We start from the raw sequence: 21,393 nt of genomic DNA on the forward strand, positions 1-21,393 counted from the left end.
ATGACTCTGGCTGGTCCTTCAGCTTGTTGCATCCATGGGTAAAATCCACTGACACCGATTTCATCACCCTCCATGATGCAACATCGAGTGAAACAGCTAAGAGTGTGAGGTTGGGCGTGGGAGTGGAAGGTGGTCCAAAGCCGGGACTGCCCCGACCCCAGTGGAGGGTCCCAGAACAATTTCGAAGACGTCAGAATGAGGCCATCGGTGACCACACAGCTGGCTCCAAAGCCTCCCCCAAGAGGTTGACCCTTTTCTTCTGAGAAACTTGTCCTGAATGGAGGTCTCCCTTCCCTTAGAGCTATTCAAAACTGCCCAATGACACTTCTGGTTCAAATATTATGATTCTGTAGGTATGAGCTGAGAGAAGAAAAAAAAAATTACGATTCTAAGTTAAATCTACCAAGGGCCGGGTACAGTGGCTCACGCCTGTAATCCCAGTACTTTGGGAGGCCGAGGCAGGTGGATCATGAGGTCAGGAGTTTGAGACCAGCCTGGCCATCATGGTGAAATCCTGTCTCTACTAAAAATACAAAAATGAGCCGGCACGGTGGTGGGTGCCTATAGTCCCAGCTACTCGGGAGGCTGAGGCAAGAGAATCGCTTGAAGCCAGGAGGCAGAGGTTGCAGTGAGCCGAGATCGCGCCACTGCACTCCAGCCTGGGTGACAGAGCAAGACTCTGTCTCAAAAAAAAAAAAAAAAAAAAATGGAAATCTACCCTTTAGATTAAACATTTCCAGCATCAGAGAATTATCTGAGTTTGGGTGAGAACTGTTTTGCCTCTCTCCCTAATAAGGTGGACACAAATGGAATAAGGAAAGGGGAGGGGGCAGGATAGGGAGTTCACCTTACTTGTGTACAACGTCTCCTATGTTCTTCCCATCTCTGGTCCCCATTCTGGGAGCCCTAAAAGATAAGAGATGAAAGAAAGATGAAAAGGAGGAGGAAGTAGAGCCTGGGGGATGGGATGAGAGGGACAAGGGTGAGTTGGAGGCACAGGGCTCTGCCTCTTTGTTTCACTTCCTGGTGCTGCAGGAGTTGGGTAGGAAGAAGGGTTGGTGGGGAGATTGTGGGACTGTTGCGTGGCAGGAACTACATCCAGGGCTACAACTGACCTGGAGCTATAAGGAGCCCTTGACGTCAGCTGGGCCTAAACCGTTATGCAAATCGCATTCACAAGACACTCCTAGGCAGGTCTTTCCAGTTGTATGCCTAGACTCCAAATCAGTTGAAGTTCCCCCAGGTGGTTAATAATGATGGCTAATATATCCAACTCTCGCTTAATGCCAAATACTTTGTCTAAGCACTTTACATGTACTAAACTATTTAATTTTCACAATAACCCTTTAAGGTAGATACTATTACCCTATATTACAGAGGAGGAGGCTGAGGTGCAAAGATAAGCAATTTGCCCAAGATCACAGAGCTTCTAAGTGGCTAGAATTCCTTTTTTTTTTGAGATGGAGTTTCGCTCTTGTTGCCCAGGCTGGAGTGCAATGGTGCCATCTCAGCTCACCGTAACCTCCGCCTCCCGGGTTCAAGTGATTCTCCTGCCTCAGCCTCCCAAGTAGCTGGGATTACAGGCATGCACCACCATGCCCGGTGGCTAATTTTGTATTTTTAGTAGAAACAGGGTTTCTCCATGTTGTTCAGGCTGGTCTTGAACTCCCAATCTCAGGTGATCCACCCGCCTGCGGCCTCCAAAAGTGCTGGGATTACAGGCATGAGCCACCACACCCAGCTTAAGTGGCTAGAGTTCTAATGCAGACAATCTAGCATCAGATCCTGCATTCTTTTTTGTTCTTGGTTTTTGGGGGGTTTTGTTGAGACAGGGTCTCACTCTGTCACCCAGGCTGGAATGCAGTGGCACCATTTCCGTTCACTGCAACCTCCACCCCTGGGACTACAGGCACAAGCCACCATCCCGGTCTGGATCCTGAATTTTTAATCACTGCATTACACTGGATACTGTACGCCAGGTATGGTGGCTCATGCCTGTAATCCCAGAACTTTGGGGGGCCGAGGCAGGAGGATCGCTTGAGCTTAAGAGTTCAAGACCAGCCTGGGTAACGTGGCAAAACCCCACCTCTACAGGAAAAAAAAAAAATTATCTGGGTTTGGTGGCCAGTGCCTGTAGTTACAGCTAGCTGGGAGGCTGAAGTGGGAGGATCGCTTGAGCCCAGGAGGTTGAGGCTACAGTGAGTGAGAGGGCCAATGCGCTTAAGCATGGGCAACAGAGTGAGATCCTGTCTCAAAAAAAAAAAAAAAAAAAAAAAGGCTGGGCGCGGTGGCTCACACCTGTAATCCCAGAACTTTGGGAGGCCGAGGCAGGCAGATCACGATCTAATATTACTGTATTAGAAACAGTAATTACAGCTGAGCTAAATAATCTATGTCATGGATGCTCTTGTGTCTCCTCACAGTATCCTTTTTTCTTTTCTTTTTTTTTTTTCTTTTTTTTGGGACGGAGTTTCGCTCTTACTGACCAGGCTGGAGTGCAATGGTGCCATCTCGGCTCACTGCAACCTCCGCCTCCCGGGTTCAAATGATTCTCCTGCCTCAGCCTCCCAAGTAGCTGGGATTACAGGCTCCCGTCACCAGGCCCGGCTAATTTTGTATTTTTAGTGGAGACGAGGTTTCTCCATATTGGTCAGGTTGGTCTCGAACTCCCGACCTCAGGTGATCCGCCCACCTCGGCCTCCCAAAGTGCTGGGATTACAGGCGTGAGCCACTGCGCCCGGCAGACATGGATTATTTAGCCCAGGTTATTAGGGATCTGTAACTCTCATGGGTCTGTTAAGTCTTTCTCAATTTGAGACCTCAAGATGGAGATTTCTTAAAGTGTAGGAACTGTCTATGTCTCTCAGCATCCACCTTTTTCGGAGATTCTATATCGAATGACCTGCGAAGTCAGATCAAATCAGTTTGAGAGACCATCTGTGTTTTTCTCTTGGTCTAGGCTCTAGGTAGGATCTCTGACTGGGTATAGGACCCCACCCCTCTGAGTCCTAGAATTTTAAATTCTTGGTTCCTTTAATGAAGGTCTATTTACCAGCCTTTATTGAGAGAAATGTTATAGAATTGAATCCTCCATGAGGAATGTCTCCCATCAGAGTCCCTTTATGTGGCCTTTAGAAACAGTAATAACAGCTGAGCTAAAGTGCTCTGAGACATCTCACAACCTAGACCCATTTCAAAGTAATTAGAGTTCACAGGACCCACGAATCCTTCAGAATAACAAGTCCCAATTTGCCATGCTCATCCCCCTCTGAGGGATAACGTCCAGCCAGCCTCAAGAGCTAGGGGAATTTGATAACCAGGGGCATCTTGTTACCCGGGAATGTTACCGGGGTCTCTGGGGAGGGAACAATCACGGATGGGAGTTTCAGATGGATGCCTGTAGAAGATGCAGCCACTTGGACTGTGTCAGGAGTCCGGCTCCCGCTTCCTTTTTTTCTCTCCCATATCTGGAAATAATAGGAAATGCCAGCGAGTTTTGGGGGCAACAGAGTCAGAGGTGGCGGAGTGGCTCACTAGGGCACCGCAGGAAGAGGAGGTAGACTAAGCCCCGCTGGGAATACCCAACAGCGACTCCTAGTGCTTTGCCTTGGGTGTCCCTTATTTTAGAGTTCCTAAAGTTATAGAAAGCATAAAAGTTTGGTTTTCAAACCTAGACGTAATTTTGTTCAAGAAGACTAAAAACAGAGCTACTTTTTAACGCCACCCAACAAGTCCGGCGTCTGGCTGCGTTTGTCCCACCGGCGCCCCGTAACCTCTTTTTCCGGCGCGTGCGTCACACGCTCTCTCCTGGAGTCGCCGTACCTGGCTCCTTCTGATTGGCTTAGATGCGCCCGGAGCCCTTCTGATTGGCTTAAATATGCCCCGAGCCCTTCTTGATTGGAAGACGCGCCTCGGAGCCCGGTCCTTGGCGCCGTAGTGGTTAGGTTGAGCCCTAGGCGTGGGGGAGAACTGGGGAAACTGGAATTTCCCGCGGAGCTGACAGCGCTTGCGCTCCCCCTACTCGTTCTAATTCCACGCGCTCCAAAATATCCGCCATGGAGAAATCTTGGTAATGACCCATTCCCCGTAAGCATCCCAGGAACACATCTGACCCTTGCCCTATCCCCCTCCTCACCGCTGCCGTGGGAGAATTCTAGATAACCGATTTCTCTGGTTCCCCCAGAGAATTCTGGGTAACTAGCCGTTTCCGTCACCTTCCCCTGCCCCCGCCCCAATTGTGGGTAACTGGCCATTATTGTTTTCCTCTAGAGAATCCTGGGTAGCTATTGGAGAGGATTCTAGGAAACTGACTTCTCGTTCTCCCCACCGTCCAATCCACCCGTTTTCACCCCCAATTCTGGGAGAAAGCACCTTAGATCCCTCTACCTAACTCCAACCCCCGCAATTCTCGCTCCCTTCACCTGATGATTCAGGGCTGAACAAGGCAAGTGAGCAGTCCGAAGTAAGAAGAAAGGGAAGTCAAGGATTAGGTTAGATAATGGGGTGGTGGAGAGTACAGAGGGCCTAGCGGAGGAGGGATAGGGACAACAGTTCTACCACCTCCACCCCCACTGCCCATCCCTCCCCCGCCTGCTTCATCCTTTAGCTGGCAGTCTCATCCGTCATGCCTGCCTCATCTCCCTCCTGCCCCCATAACCTAGAAGACCCTAAGTACCAGTACCTGGGCCTACCCTTGACTCAGCTACCTCTTTCCCCTTACAGGCCAGGATGTCCATTCTAGGCCCATCGGTGCTGTCTTGCTGAAGGTTGGGTCAGGCATCTAAAGGGACTGTGGTAAGGGAGGGTGTGACACAGGTGTAAGCTGCCATCGTCATCATGAACTTTGAGGGTCTGGACCCTGGACTGGCAGAATATGCCCCAGCCATGCATTCTGCCCTGGACCCTGTCTTGGATGCCCACCTGAACCCAAGTCTGCTACAGAATGTGGAGCTGGACCCAGAGGGAGTGGCCTTGGAGGCTCTTCCCGTCCAGGAATCAGTGCACATAATGGAAGGTGTCTACTCTGAATTGCACAGCGTGGTGGCTGAAGTGGGTGTACCTGTTTCCGTCTCCCACTTTGACTTGCACGAGGAGATGCTGTGGGTGGGGAGCCACGGGGTAAGAACTGTACCCCTTTGTGAGGGTTGAAAGATGTTGAAGGTCTTTATCTGGTCTTAACCCAAGGAAGCTGCTTTGCAGATAGCCAGTACCGAGGAGTTGTAGTGATGAGACAGCTGGGTCTGGTTGGAGGGATAAAGGGAGAATCTAGGATCTAGGAGTAAATGACATATTCTTTCTCGGGAGGCATCCCTTTTTTTTTGTTTGTTTTTTCGAGACAGGGTCTTGCTCTGTCGCCTAGGCCAGAGTGCAATGGCATAATGTGATCATGGCTCACTGCAGCCTCAATCTCCTGGGCTCACACAATCCTCCCACTTTAGCATCTCAAGTAGCTGGGACTACAGGCATGCGCAACCAAGACCAGCTAATTTTTAAAAAATTTTTTAGTCTTACTATGTTGCCCAGGCTTGTCTCAAACTCCTGAGCTCAAATGGTCCTCCTGCATAGAGCTGCCAAAGTGCTGGGGTTACAGGTGTGAGCCATGGCACCTGGCCAGCATCCCACTTTTGTCACAATTGCCCATCCAGTGTTTTGATTTATCTTGATAGTTGTACCCATCACTTAGTCTGTAGCCATCCAAATCTAATCTCAATTGCTGTTGCCCCACCTGTTTTCTATTTTTATTATTATAGAATACTTAATGAATGATTCTGCATATCTTACATTGAATCATTTTGTCTTCTCTGGCTGATTTTAATATCTCTCAGAGCAGTTATCAATCTTAATTTTTTAAAATTTGTACCCATATTGCCAATATGCTATGGTGCCCAAAGACTTTGTAAGAAATACTGTGCTGTCCGGCCGGGACCGGTGGCTCACACCTGTAATCCCAGCACTTTGGGAGGCTGAGGCAGGCGGATCACGAGGTCAGGAGATCGAGACCATCCTGGCTAACATGGTGAAACCCTGTCTCTACTAAAAATGCAAAAAATTAGCCGGGCATGGTGGCAGGCGCCTGTAGTCCCAGCTACTCGGAAGGCTGAGGCAGGAGAATCCCTTGAACCTGGGAGGCAGAGGTTGCAGTGAGCCGAGATCACGCCACTGCACTCCAGCCTGGGTGACAGAGCGAGACTCCGTCTCAAAAAAAAAAAAAAAAAAAAAATGCTGTCCTTCATTTACTGATTGACTTCTTAGGTCATGAATTGTTTTTCCATTAGAAGGGATGAATTTTTGTGTGTGTGATTCATTCAGTTTAATAGGCAGTGTCTACTGCTATGCTAGGCACTGTGAATAAAGCTAAATAAAACATAATCCTTGCCCTCAAGTTTACAGGACAGTGAGGTAAAAAACATATACAAAAACAGATAATTTCATGGTACTAAGCACCAGTGTGAAAATCTGTACTGGATGCTGGACAGGATGGAGAATAGTCAGAAAGGGCATCGAGGAGGAAGTAACCCTTGAACTGAGTCTTGCAACATGAGTAGAAATCAGGTGAGAAAGATGGGAAAAGGCGTCTTAGCATAGGATAAACAAAGATTCCCAAGATACTACAAAGCTTGCTGAGTACAAAATTCAGGAACTACAAGCAATTAGGATTTACCGGACTGGAAGAGGTAGACATTTATTCATTCAACCAGTGTTTTTTTGAGCCACATGCTAGGTGTCAGACCTTGCTCTAAGGTCTAGGTTTGGAATAAGCAATAAACAGAAAAACATTACAATACATCAGGTGTTGATTAGTACTGTTAAGAAAAATACTGGCTGGGCATGGTGACTCACACCTGTAATCCCAGCACTTTGGGAGGCCGAAGCAGGCGGATCACCTGAGGTCAGGAATTCAAGACCAACCTGGCCAACATGGTGAAACCCTGTCTCTACTGAAAATATAAAAATTAGCTGGGTGTGGTGGCAGTTTCCTATAATCCCAGCTACTTGGGAGGCTGAAGCAGAATTGCTTGAACCTGGGAGGCAGAGGTTGCAGTGAGCTGAGATCACACCACTGCACTCCTGCCTGGGTGACAGGGCAAGACTCCGTCTCAAAAAAAAGAAAAAAATACAATGAGGCCAGGCACAGTGGCACCTGTAATCCCGGCACTTTGATAAGCCAAGTGGGAGGGTTGCTTGAGCCTAAGAGTTCAATACCAGTCTGGGCAACATAGCAAGACCCCATCTCTATTAAAAGAAAAATACAGTTGAGTAAGGGGGTTGAGGTAATGAAGGGTGGGAAGTGTTGCTATTTTGTTTGGTTTTGTAGTGTTTTGTTTTAATTTTAATCTTTTTTCCTAATGGCTCTTTTAGAAACAATGTTGCTACTTTAAATAGTTGGTCCGGAGTTCTCTCTGATAAAGTAACATTTGAATAGAGACTTGGATGCGGCACCAAAAAGGGGAACAAAGAGGCAGAGCTCCATGCCTCTAACTTATCCTTGTGCCTCTCCTTTACTATTCTAGGCCCTCTAGAAGGGAGGGAAGGACCCATGCAGATATCTGGGGAAGGAACATTCTAGAGAACTTCATATGCTGTGTTAAAAGAGCTTGGACCTTGGACTTGAACCTTCAGGCCACTGAAGGGCTTTTTTTTTTCTTTTTTTTTTTAGATGGAATCTCACTCTGTTGCCCAGGTTGGAGTGAAGTGGTGCCATCTCAGCTCACTGCAACCTCTGCCTCCCAGGTTAAAGTAATCCTCCTGCCTCAGCCTCCTGAGTAGCTGGGACTACAGGTGTGTGCCACCATGCCCAGCTAATTTTTGTATTTTTAGTAGAGATGACGTTTCACCATGTTGGCCAGGCTGGTGTCAAACTCCTGGCCTCAAGTGATCCACCTGCCTTGGCCTCCCAAAGTGCTGGGATTACAGCGTGAGCCACAGCACCCAGCCTCAGATTTGGGAAATATTTAGGAAGCAAAATAGGCCAGGTGCGGTGACTGATGCCTGTAATCCTAGAATTTTGGGAGGCCGAGGCAGGTGGATCACCTGAGGTCAGGAGTTCGAAACCAGCCTGGCCAACATGGTGAAACCCCCTTTCTACTAAAAATACAAAAAATTAGCTGGGTGTGGTGGTGCATGCCTGTAATCCTGGCTACTTGGGAGGCAGGAGAATTGCTTGAACCTGGGAGGCAGAGGTTGCAGTGAGCTGAGATCGTGCCATTGCACTCCAGCCTGGGCAACAAGAGTGAAATTCCGTCTCAAAAAATAAATACATAAATAAAAATTTTAAAAAATCCTTGGTTATCTAGTGGTTAGGAAAAAAATACATAGGACTTGACTGTCAGATATATGGCTTGGTCAACTAGGTAGATCTTGGTACCATAGAGAATACAGTAAGAAAAATAGAAATAAAAATGGTGAATTTAATTTAGGATGTCATGAGTTTGAGGTTATGATGGGATGTTTAAGGAGGTTTAGTAGTTACCATCATCTTCTTGGTATCCATGTGGGATTGGTTCCAAGATCTAAAGATACCAGATACCAAAATTCAAGGATGCCTAAATCCGTTATAGAAAATGATATAGTATTTGCATATAACCTTATGCACATCCTCCCAGATGTGAAACATAAGAAAGCCAGCTGGCCAGTAGAGAATTGGACCATGTCCCTGACCTTCTATATACTGTTCTAACCAAGTGAGCCATTACCTATTCAGCAGGGTCATTGTGAGGACAAAATGAGGTAGAGTTTACAAAAATGCTGTGTAACACATTAAACAAACATAAGACAGTATTATCAGTGTCTTTATCACTAAGATTGACTGGTTCCTAGCCTTTTGCCCCAGTTGCTCCTAGTCACAAAGGCCAAGCAAGAAAGGATCAAAGCTGAGCCATGTTCAGTCCCTGACCTGGCCGTAGGGTGGCCCTTGCCCCTCCACTCTAAGTGTCTCTGTTGTCTTTGTCCTCTATAGGGCCATGCCACTTCATTTTTTGGCCCAGCCTTGGAGCGCTACTCATCCTTTCAAGTCAATGGCAGTGATGATATTCGGCAGATCCAGAGCCTGGAGAATGGTATCCTTTTTCTCACCAAGAACAACCTCAAGTATATGGCCCGTGGGGGCCTCATTATATTTGATTACCTGTAAGTGGCTTCTCAGCTCTGGACTAGGAACGAGGATGCCTCATAGGGTGGGAAGGCTAAGGGATTGGCAGCTTGTAAGGCCTGGGCCCCTTAGCCTTTCCTCTCCCCACCAGGCTGGATGAGAATGAGGATATGCACAGTCTCCTACTGACTGACAGCAGCACTCTACTCGTTGGTGGGCTGCAGAATCACATACTAGAGATTGATCTTAACACTGTCCAGGAGACTCAGAAGGTACAAGCTTGGGGCAAGAAAGACCTATGTGGGGTCTGAGGTTGTTGCGGGGGCAGGGTATGCTTGGGCTGGTAATGTGCCTGAGATGTGGGTGTGACCTTTCTGTTCCCTTGGTCTGTGGGAAAAATCATTCTTCTCACTGGTTTTTCCTGCTTCCCTCTCCAGTATGCAGTAGAGACGCCTGGAGTCACCATCATGAGACAGACAAATCGCTTCTTCTTCTGCGGCCACACGTCTGGCAAGGTGGCCAAGTTCCATTTCTCCTCCCACTGCAGGGCCCTGTTTCACTAGATACCTGATTGGGATCTGCTTTCCCTTAACTCTGGGGTGTAGTTCGATTGGAGGTGAGGGATGAGTGGAGTGAATTCACTTCTTACTCAGTGATGTTCTACTACGAGATTATTTTGCAGCTTGATGTTTTCTATGATAATGAAGTCTCCCTGAAGCCCCTTCTGGCTCTGGGCTTCTCTGTTTGCCTTTTCTGTGCTTTAACTTTCCCGGTCCTAAAGCCCTAGTTCCTTTGGTAGGGACCCCACTGGGTTAGGTAGGTGGCAGGTATTTTTCCTGATAACAGAATTTGCAGATAACTGAATTTTTTTTTTTCTAGGTTTCCCTGAGAGACCTCCGTACTTTTAAGGTGGAACATGAGTTTGATGCCTTCTCAGGAAGTCTGTCAGACTTTGATGTGCATGGCAACCTGCTAGCTGCCTGTGGCTTCTCCAGCCGCCTCACTGGCCTGGCCTGCGACCGTTTCCTCAAGGTGTATGATCTGCGCATGATGCGTGCCATCACACCACTTCAAGTACATGTGGATCCTGCCTTCTTGCGCTTCATTCCTACATATACTTCTCGTCTTGCTATCATCTCTCAGTCAGGTATGAAGGGCATATGGGATTGGGTAGGAGGGATCGATGAGCAAAGGAGAGCTAGAACCCGAAGGAGTACTCATCCTGAAACCTCTTTGTTGGGGAAAGAAGTAACCTTTCATCAGGGTCCCAAGGTTTTACTTGGGTTTGGCCAGAGATTAGAGCTTTTATTTTCTTGAATATGAGGAACATGGAAAAAGGTAAAGATAAAGTAGGCAAAATAACTGTAGAATTGCTCTTTGCTGAGTAGCAAACCATCTGTGGTTTATGGAAGGCACGAAGTGGCATTCTGTCTCTAGGCATGGATTTGGGGCCCATCTTGTCCTGAAATCAGGGGAAGAGGATAGGAAGGGCATAAGAATATGGCTCCCTTTCACTTTCTAGGGCTCAGTGGGTTTCTTCCTCCTTTGTAGGGCAGTGCCAATTCTGTGAACCCACAGGCCTGGCCAACCCAGCAGATATCTTTCATGTGAATCCTGTGGGGCCTCTGTTAATGACATTTGATGTGTCAGCCAGCAAGCAGGCTCTGGCCTTTGGGGATTCTGAGGGCTGTGTGCACCTCTGGACTGATTCCCCGGAGCCTTCCTTCAACCCCTACTCCCGTGAGACTGAGTTTGCTTTGCCGTGTCTCGTGGACTCACTGCCTCCTCTGGACTGGAGCCAGGACCTGCTGCCTCTTTCCCTCATCCCTGTCCCACTCACCACTGACACACTTCTCTCTGATTGGCCTGCTGCCAACTCTGCTCCAGCTCCCAGGTTGTACCCTACGTCTGGGCCAAAAGGCGGGAGGGACAGGGAAAGGGCCAAGATACCAGAATTCTCTGCTAGCCCTGTTATTATTCTACTACTTTCCTGATTTTTGTCTACCTTCAGTATTTTCTTTTTCTCTGGACCCTTGGGGATTGGGGAGTGGACCAGTGTACACCACAACTCTTTAAGTCCTAGAACTATACTGGATTGTAGGCGAGCACCACCCGTGGATGCAGAGATTCTGCGCACCATGAAGAAGGTGGGCTTCATTGGCTATGCGCCCAATCCCCGCACCAGGCTGCGCAATCAGGTGTGTTCAGAGTGGAGGGTCAGCCCCGACCCCGGCCCACTGAAGTTTCTCCTATCTTTTTCCTTTACTAGTCTTTCTTTTGTTTTTAGATCCTGTTGGTAACCAAACAAATTGATGGAACTATGCTAGGTGTTAGGGAGGATTCAAAGATAGAGAAGCTAGGGTCCTTGCCGTTAGGAAGTTTAGTATTTGGTTGGTGAAGAGAAGACATAGCCATATCAGAAATTACGTTCTGTTGTTAAATGCTGAAGGAATGTCATAAGCATTTAGTGCCAGAGCTGTTTGGAGGAAAAATGTTATTCCAGGCTAAAGTGACCAAGGAAGGTGTAATGAAAGAGCTGGGTATTAAGCTGGAAAGGTGGGATATCAGTTAAGTAGATAGTAACAGAGGAGAATATCCAAGATGAGAGAAGAGTGTTAGTAAAGATCTCAAGAAGCATAAATGCAAAACACATATCTGAGGGGGACTATATGAGTATACCAGTCTGGCCGGAGTAGCTGTTGGTATTGGGATGTAGTGAGCGATTAAAATTAGAAGTGGCCAGATTGCGAAGCTTTGAACACCAGTCTATAATAGAGGAAGTAATACACAGAAAGCAGCATTCTGCAAGGGTTAATTTGGTAGTGGTGTGCTGGACAGAGTGAATATAGGGAGACCAGTGTGGACGCCATCACAGTTGTCCATCTGTGCTGAAGCAGAGTGATGGCAGTGGAAATAGAAAGGAAGCAGCGGATGCTGAGAATGCTATGAATATAGAAGGTTCAGGACTTGGTGGCTGTTTCAATGTTGGGATAAATGAGTGTGAAGCCAAAGATGACAAGACATCCAACAAGGTTACCTCTTCCTAAAATCCCTAGATACCCTACAGACTCAAGGAGTCAGACAGTGAATTTGACAGCTTCAGCCAGGTCACTGAGTCACCAGTAGGACGAGAAGAGGAACCACATCTCCACATGGTTTCTAAGAAATACCGCAAGGTGCTGGGGGACATCAGGGCCTGTGGGATGTGGGGAAAGGTACCCTGGGAAGGAAGTCATATGAGAAAGGATTGAAGGACTCAGTCAGGAGGCCTTCAACTACCACCCTGGACCCAGGAGGAAGGCTCTAGGAAAGGCTGTGGCTACTGGAAAGATTTGGGGACTCTGAGAATATCCTTGTCTTGCTCAGACAATTTCTACCTTAGGTGACCATCAAATATTCCAAGCTAGGGCTGGAGGACTTTGACTTCAAACACTACAATAAGACCTTGTTTGCTGGATTAGAGCCCCACATTCCCAATGCCTACTGTAACTGCATGATCCAGGTAAGGGTTGGGTATTCCTATAACTTGAACGTGCCTGCTGCTTTTCTTCTTCCCTATGGCTCTCGACCCTGCTCTTTCCAGGTCTCCTCAGCCGTGTTCTCTTTACCATGGTCTCCTCTACAATTCTTTCTTTCCTCTACAACTTTCAAGTCTCCTCTGAGCTCCACCGGTTTGGTGGACTTACTGCTTCGGTGGACTCCTGCTGTGTATTTTCTCCACCAGCTCACTTAACCTCCATATTTCTCCTCACCCCCAGGCCAGTTTCCTACATCAGTTCTTCTGCTTTTCCCTCCAGGTGCTCTATTTCCTGGAGCCTGTACGCTGTCTAATTCAAAACCACCTTTGCCAGAAGGAGTTCTGTCTGGCATGTGAGCTGGGCTTCCTGTTTCACATGTTGGACCTCTCTCGTGGTGACCCTTGCCAGGTCAGTACTTGGAGACACTTAAAATGGAAGGGGAAGGAAGGTGGACACAAAAGACAAAATAACCCCTTTCCACCAACACATTTCCAGGGCAATAATTTTCTTCGGGCATTCCGTACTATTCCTGAGGCCTCAGCCCTCGGTCTAATCCTGGCTGACTCAGATGAGGCCTCAGGCAAGGGCAATCTGGCCAGGCTCATTCAGAGGTGGAATCGCTTCATTCTCACTCAACTGCATCAAGATATGCAGGAGCTGGAAATACCACAGGCTTATCGAGGTGCTGGAGGCAGGTATGAAATCAGGATAGAAATAGTTAAAGCCATCATGACAGGCCCCTCTGTGATTTAAAAGGTCTCCTAACTTCCTCAATGTGCATATATCATCCTCTCCACTCTTAGCAGCTTTTGCTCATCGGGGGACTCTGTTATTGGGCAGCTCTTCAGCTGTGAGATGGAGAACTGCAGCCTCTGCCGCTGTGGCAGTGAGACCGTGCGAGCCTCATCCACCCTGCTTTTCACACTCTCCTACCCTGATGGTAGCAAAAGTGGTGTACCCTTCAGCTCAGTTGGGAAGGCTCCCCAAAATGTCCTGTAATATCAGGGAGAGGGTGTTGGGGACTAACTGTGGGTAGAGGGGAGAACCAGGAGTATAGCATCTAATTTTCCCTCAGATAAAACTGGGAAGAACTATGACTTTGCTCAGGTGCTGAAGCGAAGCATCTGCCTGGACCAGAATACACAGGCCTGGTGTGACACCTGTGAAAAGTACCAGCCCACGGTGAGTGGACTGTTGGACTGGACTAGAGTCCTGGTCCTGCCATGGAGATTCAGCCACTATCCCATGTGGGGCTGGCTCTGTCAGCACTGCCATCCAGGGATCTCTGGTGGAGTGAGGAATCCCAGTTTGAAGACGCAGACCCAGGTCCCTGTCCAGACTCCTTTTCCTGTACATTCCCTGCCATTCCTTGTTTGTTTCTTCCTCTCAGATTCAGACCCGCAACATCCGCCATCTGCCAGATATTCTTGTCATCAATTGTGAGGTGAACAGCTCAAAAGAGGCTGATTTCTGGAGAATGCAGGCTGAGGTAAGGACTCAGACTAGAAACAGGGCTTCCGGAATAATTTTTCATTTTATCCCCCTTCTGACCTCCATATATGATTACATTCCTGAAGAACTGGATGTTTTTCTTCTGTGTTCAGGTTGCCTTCAAGATGGCAGTAAAGAAACACGGTGGGGAAATCTCCAAGAACAAGGAATTTGCTTTGGCTGATTGGTAGGTGCTGTCTTGGGAGTTGTCAAAGGATTGAATTGCCCAGTGGTTCCTCTTATCAAGACCTCTTTCGGAACAAATTTCCAATTCTTCTGACCTGATAGGAAGGAACTAGGGAGTCCAGAGGGTGTGCTGGTGTGTCCCTCCATTGAGGAGTTGAAGAACGTCTGGCTTCCTTTCTCCATTCGCATGAAGATGACCAAAAACAAAGGGCTGGATGTTTGCAATTGGACTGATGGGGATGAGATGCAGGTTGTTGAAAAACCGGGAAGAGGAAAGGGAATAAGGGAGAGAATAAAGGAGGGCAGGGGAAGGTGAAACTTAGCAGAGGGAAAAGGAAGAGAATAAGGCCTAGTATTTACCTGTTAGTGGATTTTCCATAGTCACTCAGTTCAGTGTTGGGGTCCTAGATGGGCTAGGATGGAGATAACCCACCCTGGTCCCCCATCCCCCATACCCCCAACTCCCTGTCCTCTGTCCCCATTCCCCTCCCTTCCCCATCCTTAAACTTAGCTTAGCAGCCTGGGTACCCCCCTCACAGTGGGGCCCAGCCAGGGCAGAGGAGGAGCATGGTGTCTATGTGTATGACCTGATGGCTACTGTGGTACACATCCTGGACTCACGCACAGGGGGCAGCCTGGTGGCTCACATCAAAGTTGGAGAGACCTACCACCAGCGCAAGGAGGTGAGTGAGGTTGTAGAGGGCAGGAACACTCCTGGGATGGCCACAGTGAGTCCCAGATCTGTCCTTGAGTCTGAGACAGAGTGGTCCAGCCATCACTTTGTATCACCACAGGCTTTCTTTGTATTTCCATAGGGCGTTACTCACCAGCAGTGGTATCTGTTCAATGACTTTCTTATTGAACCTATTGATAAGGTTAGTTGCAACATGTTCTGTTTCTTCTTTCATTTCCCCTTTTCCTAGCATCCTTATCTTTAGGGCTCTATAGAATGCCAGGCAGATTCAACAGGGAGGGAGGAAGGAATCCTCAGGAATAAAAACCATTAGCACTTAAAAATAGCACCTGAAAAAAAACAAAAACTAGCACCTGAGTCCTGGCCTCCGTCTGAAGTGGGGGAAAAGGAAAAGGGTGATATACATTAGCCATAAGTGCTTTTTCTCTTCTATAGCATGAAGCTGTGCAGTTTGACATGAATTGGAAAGTACCTGCAATCCTTTATTATGTCAAACGGAATCTCAATTCCAGATACAACCTGAACAGTAAGTGCTACATAGTAGACCCAAGTGTGTGGACAGTTTAGATTGGGCTTCAGGATGAGATCTGGGACATTGCTTGCAAGTACTTAGGATTGGTAACCAGTGTTAATATTTCTGGAGATACTAAAGAGATTCCTGCTTATCAGACCTTAAATTTAGAAGTGCGAAATCCAGCCTGAGCAACATAGCAAGATCCCATCTCTTTGAAAAAAAATTTTTTTTTTTTTTTGAGATGCAGTCTTGCTCTGTCACCCAGGCTGGAGTGCAGTTGCGCAATCTCGGCTCACTGCAACCTCTGCCTCCTGGGTTCAAGCGATTCTCCTGCCTCAGCCTCCTGAGTAGCTGGGATTACAGACGCCCACCACCACACCCAGCTAATTTTTTTGTATTTTTAGTAGAGACAGGGTTTCACCATGTTGGTCAGGCTGGCCTCGAACTCCTGACCTCATGATCTGCCCGCCTCAGCCTCCCAAAGTGCTGGGATTACAGGCGTGAGCAACTACACCCAGCCTAAAAAAAATTTTTTTTTTTTTTTAATTAGCCTAGTGTAGGCCAGGCACAGTGGCTTATGGCCTGTAATCCCAGCATTTTGGGAGGCTGAGGCGGGCAGATCACTTGAGCTCAAGAGTTCAAAACCAGTTTGGGCAACATGGTGAAACCCTGTCTCTACAAGAAATACAAAAAGTAGCTGGGTATGGTGATGTGCTCCTGTTGTCCCAGCTACTTGGGAGGCTGAGGCAGGAGAATCACTTCAGCCTGGGAGTCAGAGATTTCAATGAGTCGAGATTGCATCATTGCACTCCAGCCTGGGTGACGGGAGTGAAACCCTGTCTCAAAAAAAAAAAAAAAAAAAAAGTTAGCTGAGTGTGGTGGCATATACTTGTGGTCCCAGCTATTGGAGAAGCTGAGGCGGGAGGATCACTTGAGCCCAGGAGGTCAAGGCTGCAGTGAGTGAGCCATGATTGCACCAGTGTACTCCAGCCTGGGCAACAGGATGAGACCGCTTTTTTTTTTTTTTTGGACAGAGTTTCACTCTTGTCACCCAGGCTGGAGTGCAATGGCACAATTTTGGCTCACTGCGACCTCCACCTCCCGGGTTCAAGCAGTTCTCCTGCCTCAGCCTCCCGAGTAGCTGGGACTACAGGCACCTGCCACCATGTCCAGCTAATTTTTTGTATTTTTAGTAGAGACAGGGTTTCACCATGTTGGCCAGGTTGGTCTTGAACTCCTGACCTCGTGATCCACCCTCCTTGGCCTTCCAAAGTGCTGGGTTTACAGGCGTGAGCCACAGTGCCCAGCCTGAGACCCTGTCTTAAAAAAGAAAAAAAGCAGCTGTAAGTCTTGAGAGTGGAGTGGAAATGAGATGAGGGGGGGATGTTTGATCAGAATGGCTTAGGTTATGATGTTACATCTAATTATTCTTTTTTTTGAGACAGAGTTTCGCTCTTGTTGCCCAGGCTGGAGTGCAATGGCATGATCTCGGCTCACTGCGACCTCTGCCTCCCGGGTTCAAGCGATTCCCCTGCCTCAGCCTCCCAAGTAGCTGGGATTACAGGCATGTGCCACCATGCCCGGCTAATTTTTTTTTTTGTCTAATTAGTAGAGACGGGGTTTCACCATGTTGGGCAGGCTGGTCTCAAACTCCTGACCTCAGGTGATCCGCCCGCCTCGGCCTCCCAAAGTGCTGGGATTACAGGCATTAGCCACCGCGCCTGGCTATGAGCTCCTTATTAAGTACCTATTTGGTACCTTTAAACCATAGTTTCTCTGTAACCTTTTTCTGGATTCTGTAAACTAAGGTCCAAGTGAAAATCTTATTCTTTCTTCTCTGTGGTCTTTTCTGTTTTTTTCTCAGCATGTTTGTTGATAATTTTGTGATGTGACCTGCTCTGTCTACCTGTCCCATTTATCAGACATGATCTTTTTTCTCACGTGCTTTGATTATTGAGGGATCACAGTGAAGACCCAGAGTCGATGATCAGCCACACTGGGCTTCTCTCCCCTAGTCACTTCCCTATCCAAGCCCTGTGTCCTCTGCATTCTCCCTTCTAGTCAAGAACCCTATTGAGGCAAGTGTCTTGCTGGCTGAAGCCTCGCTGGCACGGAAGCAGCGGAAAACACATACTACCTTTATTCCACTGATGCTGAATGAGATGCCACAGATTGGGGACCTGGTGGGTCTGGATGCTGAGTTTGTCACCCTTAATGAGGTAACCAAGACCAAAGGGATGGGGCATTGGAAGAGAACTCTGAGGATATTAGGAGTTGTAAGCATTTCTCTGATTTCCTTATTAACTCTTCTCATGTAGGAGGAAGCAGAGTTACGCAGTGATGGTACCAAGTCTACCATTAAACCAAGCCAGATGTCAGTAGCCAGGATTACCTGTGTTCGGGGCCAGGGACCCAATGAGGGTATCCCCTTCATTGATGACTACATCTCTACCCAGGAGCAGGTATTAGGATATGGAGATGCAAGTGAGGCACACCCTGGTGCTTACTTACAGTGCTCAAGAACCCAGGGAAGAGTGATAGGGGAAGACTCCATCTCACTTCCTGAAAAAGGCTTGTCCTTTTCTCTATTCCTAGGTGGTGGATTACTTGACTCAATACTCGGGTATAAAGCCTGGTGACCTCGATGCCAAAATTTCCTCCAAGCACCTAACAACTCTCAAGTCTACCTACTTAAAGCTTCGTTTTCTCATTGACATTGGAGTCAAGTTTGTGGGTCATGGCCTGCAGAAGGACTTCCGGGTCATCAACCTGATGGTTTGGCAGGGCTCTTTTAAGAGTCTTCTTGTGAGAGTGGGCCCCTCAGGGTATACATTGTGCCTTTAGAGAATGGGGAATTACAGGTCCCCTACCTTAAGTCTCCCCCTCTTTTATCCTTGCCAGGTGCCCAAGGACCAAGTCCTTGACACTGTCTACCTGTTCCATATGCCCCGAAAACGAATGATTTCCCTGCGATTCCTTGCTTGGTACTTTCTGGGTGAGTTGCTCTGCCTTGTAGGCCCCTGCTACATTAATAGCAGAAGCAGCCATTTAAAAAAAAAGAAATCATGTCCTTTGCGGCAACATGGATGGAGCTGTGGGCCATCATACTAAGTGAACTAACTCAGAAACAGAAAATCAAATACCACATATTCTCACTTATAAGTTGGAACTAAACAATGAGTACATATGGACATAAGAATGACATTAGGGACTCTAAAAGTTGGGGTGGTGGGTGAGGGGTGAGGGTTGAAAATTACGTATTGGGTGCATAGTTCACTATTTGCATATTAGGGATACCAGAAGCCCAGTCCCCACCAGTACACGATACACCCATGTAACAAACATGCACATGTACCCCAAATCTAAAATAAAATTTAAATATAAAAAATAAAAGCATGGGGGGAAAAGAAAAAGTAGGAAAAGTGTTAGAGGACAAAATGGGAGTAGGGGAGACCCTCAGTTAGTGGTGACAGTTACTAATGGATTTAATTAACTTCAATATCTCTTCTGTGCACTGAGGAAGATGTCTGACAATTTTCCTTCAGGGCAGTCAGGCTTTTTAGTTTTCTGGAGTCAGGTAGGAGTGGGGAGACATGTTCCTACCTCCCTTTGCTGGGTCCCAAACTATTCCACCTTTACTTACCCCAGACCTGAAGATTCAAGGGGAAACCCATGACAGTATTGAGGATGCCCGCACAGCCCTTCAGCTGTACCGAAAGTATCTGGAGCTAAGCAAAAATGGCACTGAGCCTGAGTCTTTCCACAAGGTGCTCAAGGGTCTTTATGAGAAGGGCAGAAAGATGGACTGGAAGGTGCCTGAGCCTGAGGGCCAAACAAGTCCCAAGAGTAAGACCTGGGATGGGACAAGGGAAACTGGACTGGGTGGATTTTGTATTTTGTTTGTTTGTGACAGGGTCTCACTCTGTCACCGAGGCTGAAGTGCAGTAGCTTGATTACAGCTCACTGCAGCCTTGACTTCCTGGGCTCAAGTGATTCTCCCACCTCAGCCTCCCAAGTACCTGGGACAACAGGCACACACCACCACACCCAGCTAATTTTTGTACTTTTTGTAGAAACAGGATTTTGCCATGTTGCCCAGGCTGGTCTTAAACTCCTGGGCTCAAGTGATCCACCCACCTTGGGCTCACAAAGTGCTGGGATTACAGGCATGAGCCTGAGCGCCCCCAATTGGGTGGATTTTGATTGCACATATGGAGAATAGCACTTAACAGTTTACAAAGCACTTCATCCTCCTAACATTCAGTAAAATACATTTTATCGAAACTCTCCATTAACTATAACTTCCTCTTGCCCAAGTCTAAAATGTTCAGGGAAGGTCCATGCCCTTTTTTCTCTTGCATTTTTCCTTCATAGGAAGTATGAGAAGATGCTTTTTCTCCACTCAGCTTGAATCATGCTTTTGGTTTTGTCTCTGACAGATGCAGCTGTCTTCTCCTCAGTGCTGGCGCTCTGACTACCCTTCCCAAAGAACCACGGCCCTCTCCCTTTACTGTTCTATAGCCCCAGAACTGGGAGATGGCTTCCTAAGTTGGCTATACCTTGTCCACTTCCAGTACTGGACGTGCTCAGGGTCTAGGGTCACAGATGGTGCTATTAATTGAACTGGAACACAGCAGAATTGTTGCAAAGGTTCTAGGAGCCAGATTCATTCCTTCTTCATTCTTTGCAAAACAGTGGTACAGACATGGAGTCTAGAATTGACCCAGATGGAAAGTAATTGGTATTCTTAATATCCTGGGTGACTAATATCCAGGCAGAGAAGCTCCTGGAACCATAACTGTAAGTTCCTAGCTGGCTAGGGATTGAAGTCCTGGACAGTGACAGAGAATACCACAGTAGTTCAAGACTTAGCACAAGTCACCAACTGCTTCAGGGATACCTGGAGGGGCCAGCAAGTAGAGTGTTGGTGGCCCAAGCAAACCAGTGTTGCCAATACCATTGCCAAAAGGGCCTTTGGATCCTGGACAAAGCTTAGCTGCCGGCTTCATTTATTCCTGCTGATGGCTGAGAAGCATCTGTCTTCCATCCCACTTGCCTGTCCCAAGTTTTGTTCCATTTTTTAAAAATTTGTTGTAAACTGCATGTTTTATAAAATAAAAATAAAACATCGTTTGTTATTTATCTCATTAGAGAACTGCTAGTGTGGGTTCTCTGGCTTCAGTCTTCCTCTCCTTCCTTTGAAGGTAAAGGTCTGGAATCCAAAGTTATGGATATGAAAGGGTATAATTAGGCCGGGCGCGGTGGCTCACTTCTGTAATCCTAGCACTTTGGGAGGCAGAGGTGGGTGGATCATGAGGTCAGGAGTTAAAGACCAGCCTGACCAAGATGGTGAAACCCCGTCTCTACTAAAAATAAAAAAATTAGCTGGGAGTGGTGGATGGCGACTGTAACCCTAGCTAAGGCAGCAAATTGCTTCAACCCGGGAGGCGGAGGTTGCAGTGAGCCGAGATCACGCAACTGTATGCCAGCCTGGGCGATAGGGCGAGACTCCGTCTCAAAAAATGGGGAAAAAAAGGTATAATTTATGCCTTTTCTGGGCAATGCTGGGTCTTTGCTATAGCTGCCCAGTACCCTAAGTCAGACTGAAGATGTACAGTATGGTTTCCGTTAATTGTGTAAGCCGACAAACTACAGGTCCCAGGATAGCTTGAGACTTGTAGTTGCTCACAAAGATGGGTCCGGTGCTGCGGTGCTTCCTGGGAGATGTAGTTTCCTGTGTATTGAAACCTGGACTGCTCGCTGGCCGGCAGCGCACCGTTTTGAAGGTCCTAGCCCACCTGGGCTGGCTCACGCGCACGACTAGCCGCTCCCATACAGCACGCCCGGACTCTGTCGTCGCTTAAGGCCACTCCTATTCTACGGCTGACCTCTGGTGGTCACG

At 47.6% G+C, this 21,393-nt stretch overlaps 1 protein-coding gene across 15 annotated transcripts; it reads left to right on the top strand.

The window, feature by feature from the left end:
• Nucleotides 1-3,900: 3,900 nt before the first annotated feature.
• Nucleotides 3,901-20,638, top strand: PAN2 (poly(A) specific ribonuclease subunit PAN2). Of its 15 annotated transcripts, none has more exons than XM_014347128.3 (26): nucleotides 3,901-4,069; nucleotides 4,723-5,118; nucleotides 8,957-9,126; nucleotides 9,240-9,360; nucleotides 9,526-9,603; nucleotides 9,968-10,235; nucleotides 10,640-10,982; nucleotides 11,190-11,286; nucleotides 12,145-12,264; nucleotides 12,471-12,590; nucleotides 12,886-13,014; nucleotides 13,102-13,301; nucleotides 13,413-13,546; nucleotides 13,682-13,788; nucleotides 13,997-14,095; nucleotides 14,211-14,284; nucleotides 14,386-14,533; nucleotides 14,823-14,966; nucleotides 15,099-15,158; nucleotides 15,413-15,503; nucleotides 17,553-17,710; nucleotides 17,810-17,953; nucleotides 18,087-18,296; nucleotides 18,393-18,486; nucleotides 19,140-19,337; nucleotides 19,931-20,638. In XM_014347128.3, the coding sequence occupies exons 2-26, from the start codon at nucleotides 4,837-4,839 to the stop codon at nucleotides 19,963-19,965; spliced, it is 3,624 nt and encodes a 1,207-aa protein (XP_014202614.1). In that variant the 5' UTR covers nucleotides 3,901-4,069; nucleotides 4,723-4,836; the 3' UTR covers nucleotides 19,966-20,638. The 15 variants fall into 15 exon arrangements, with proteins under 15 accessions (XP_014202614.1, XP_008976847.1, XP_054951513.1 ...); XM_008978599.3 differs by having other exon boundaries at nucleotides 18,087-18,266; XM_055095529.2 differs by having other exon boundaries at nucleotides 3,905-4,069; nucleotides 13,410-13,546.
• The last annotated feature ends 755 nt before the right edge of the window (nucleotides 20,639-21,393 follow it).

The sequence above is a fragment of the Pan paniscus genome, chromosome 10 (genome assembly GCF_029289425.2).
Source record: "Pan paniscus chromosome 10, NHGRI_mPanPan1-v2.0_pri, whole genome shotgun sequence".
In the NCBI taxonomy this organism is placed as follows: Eukaryota; Metazoa; Chordata; class Mammalia; order Primates; family Hominidae; genus Pan; species Pan paniscus.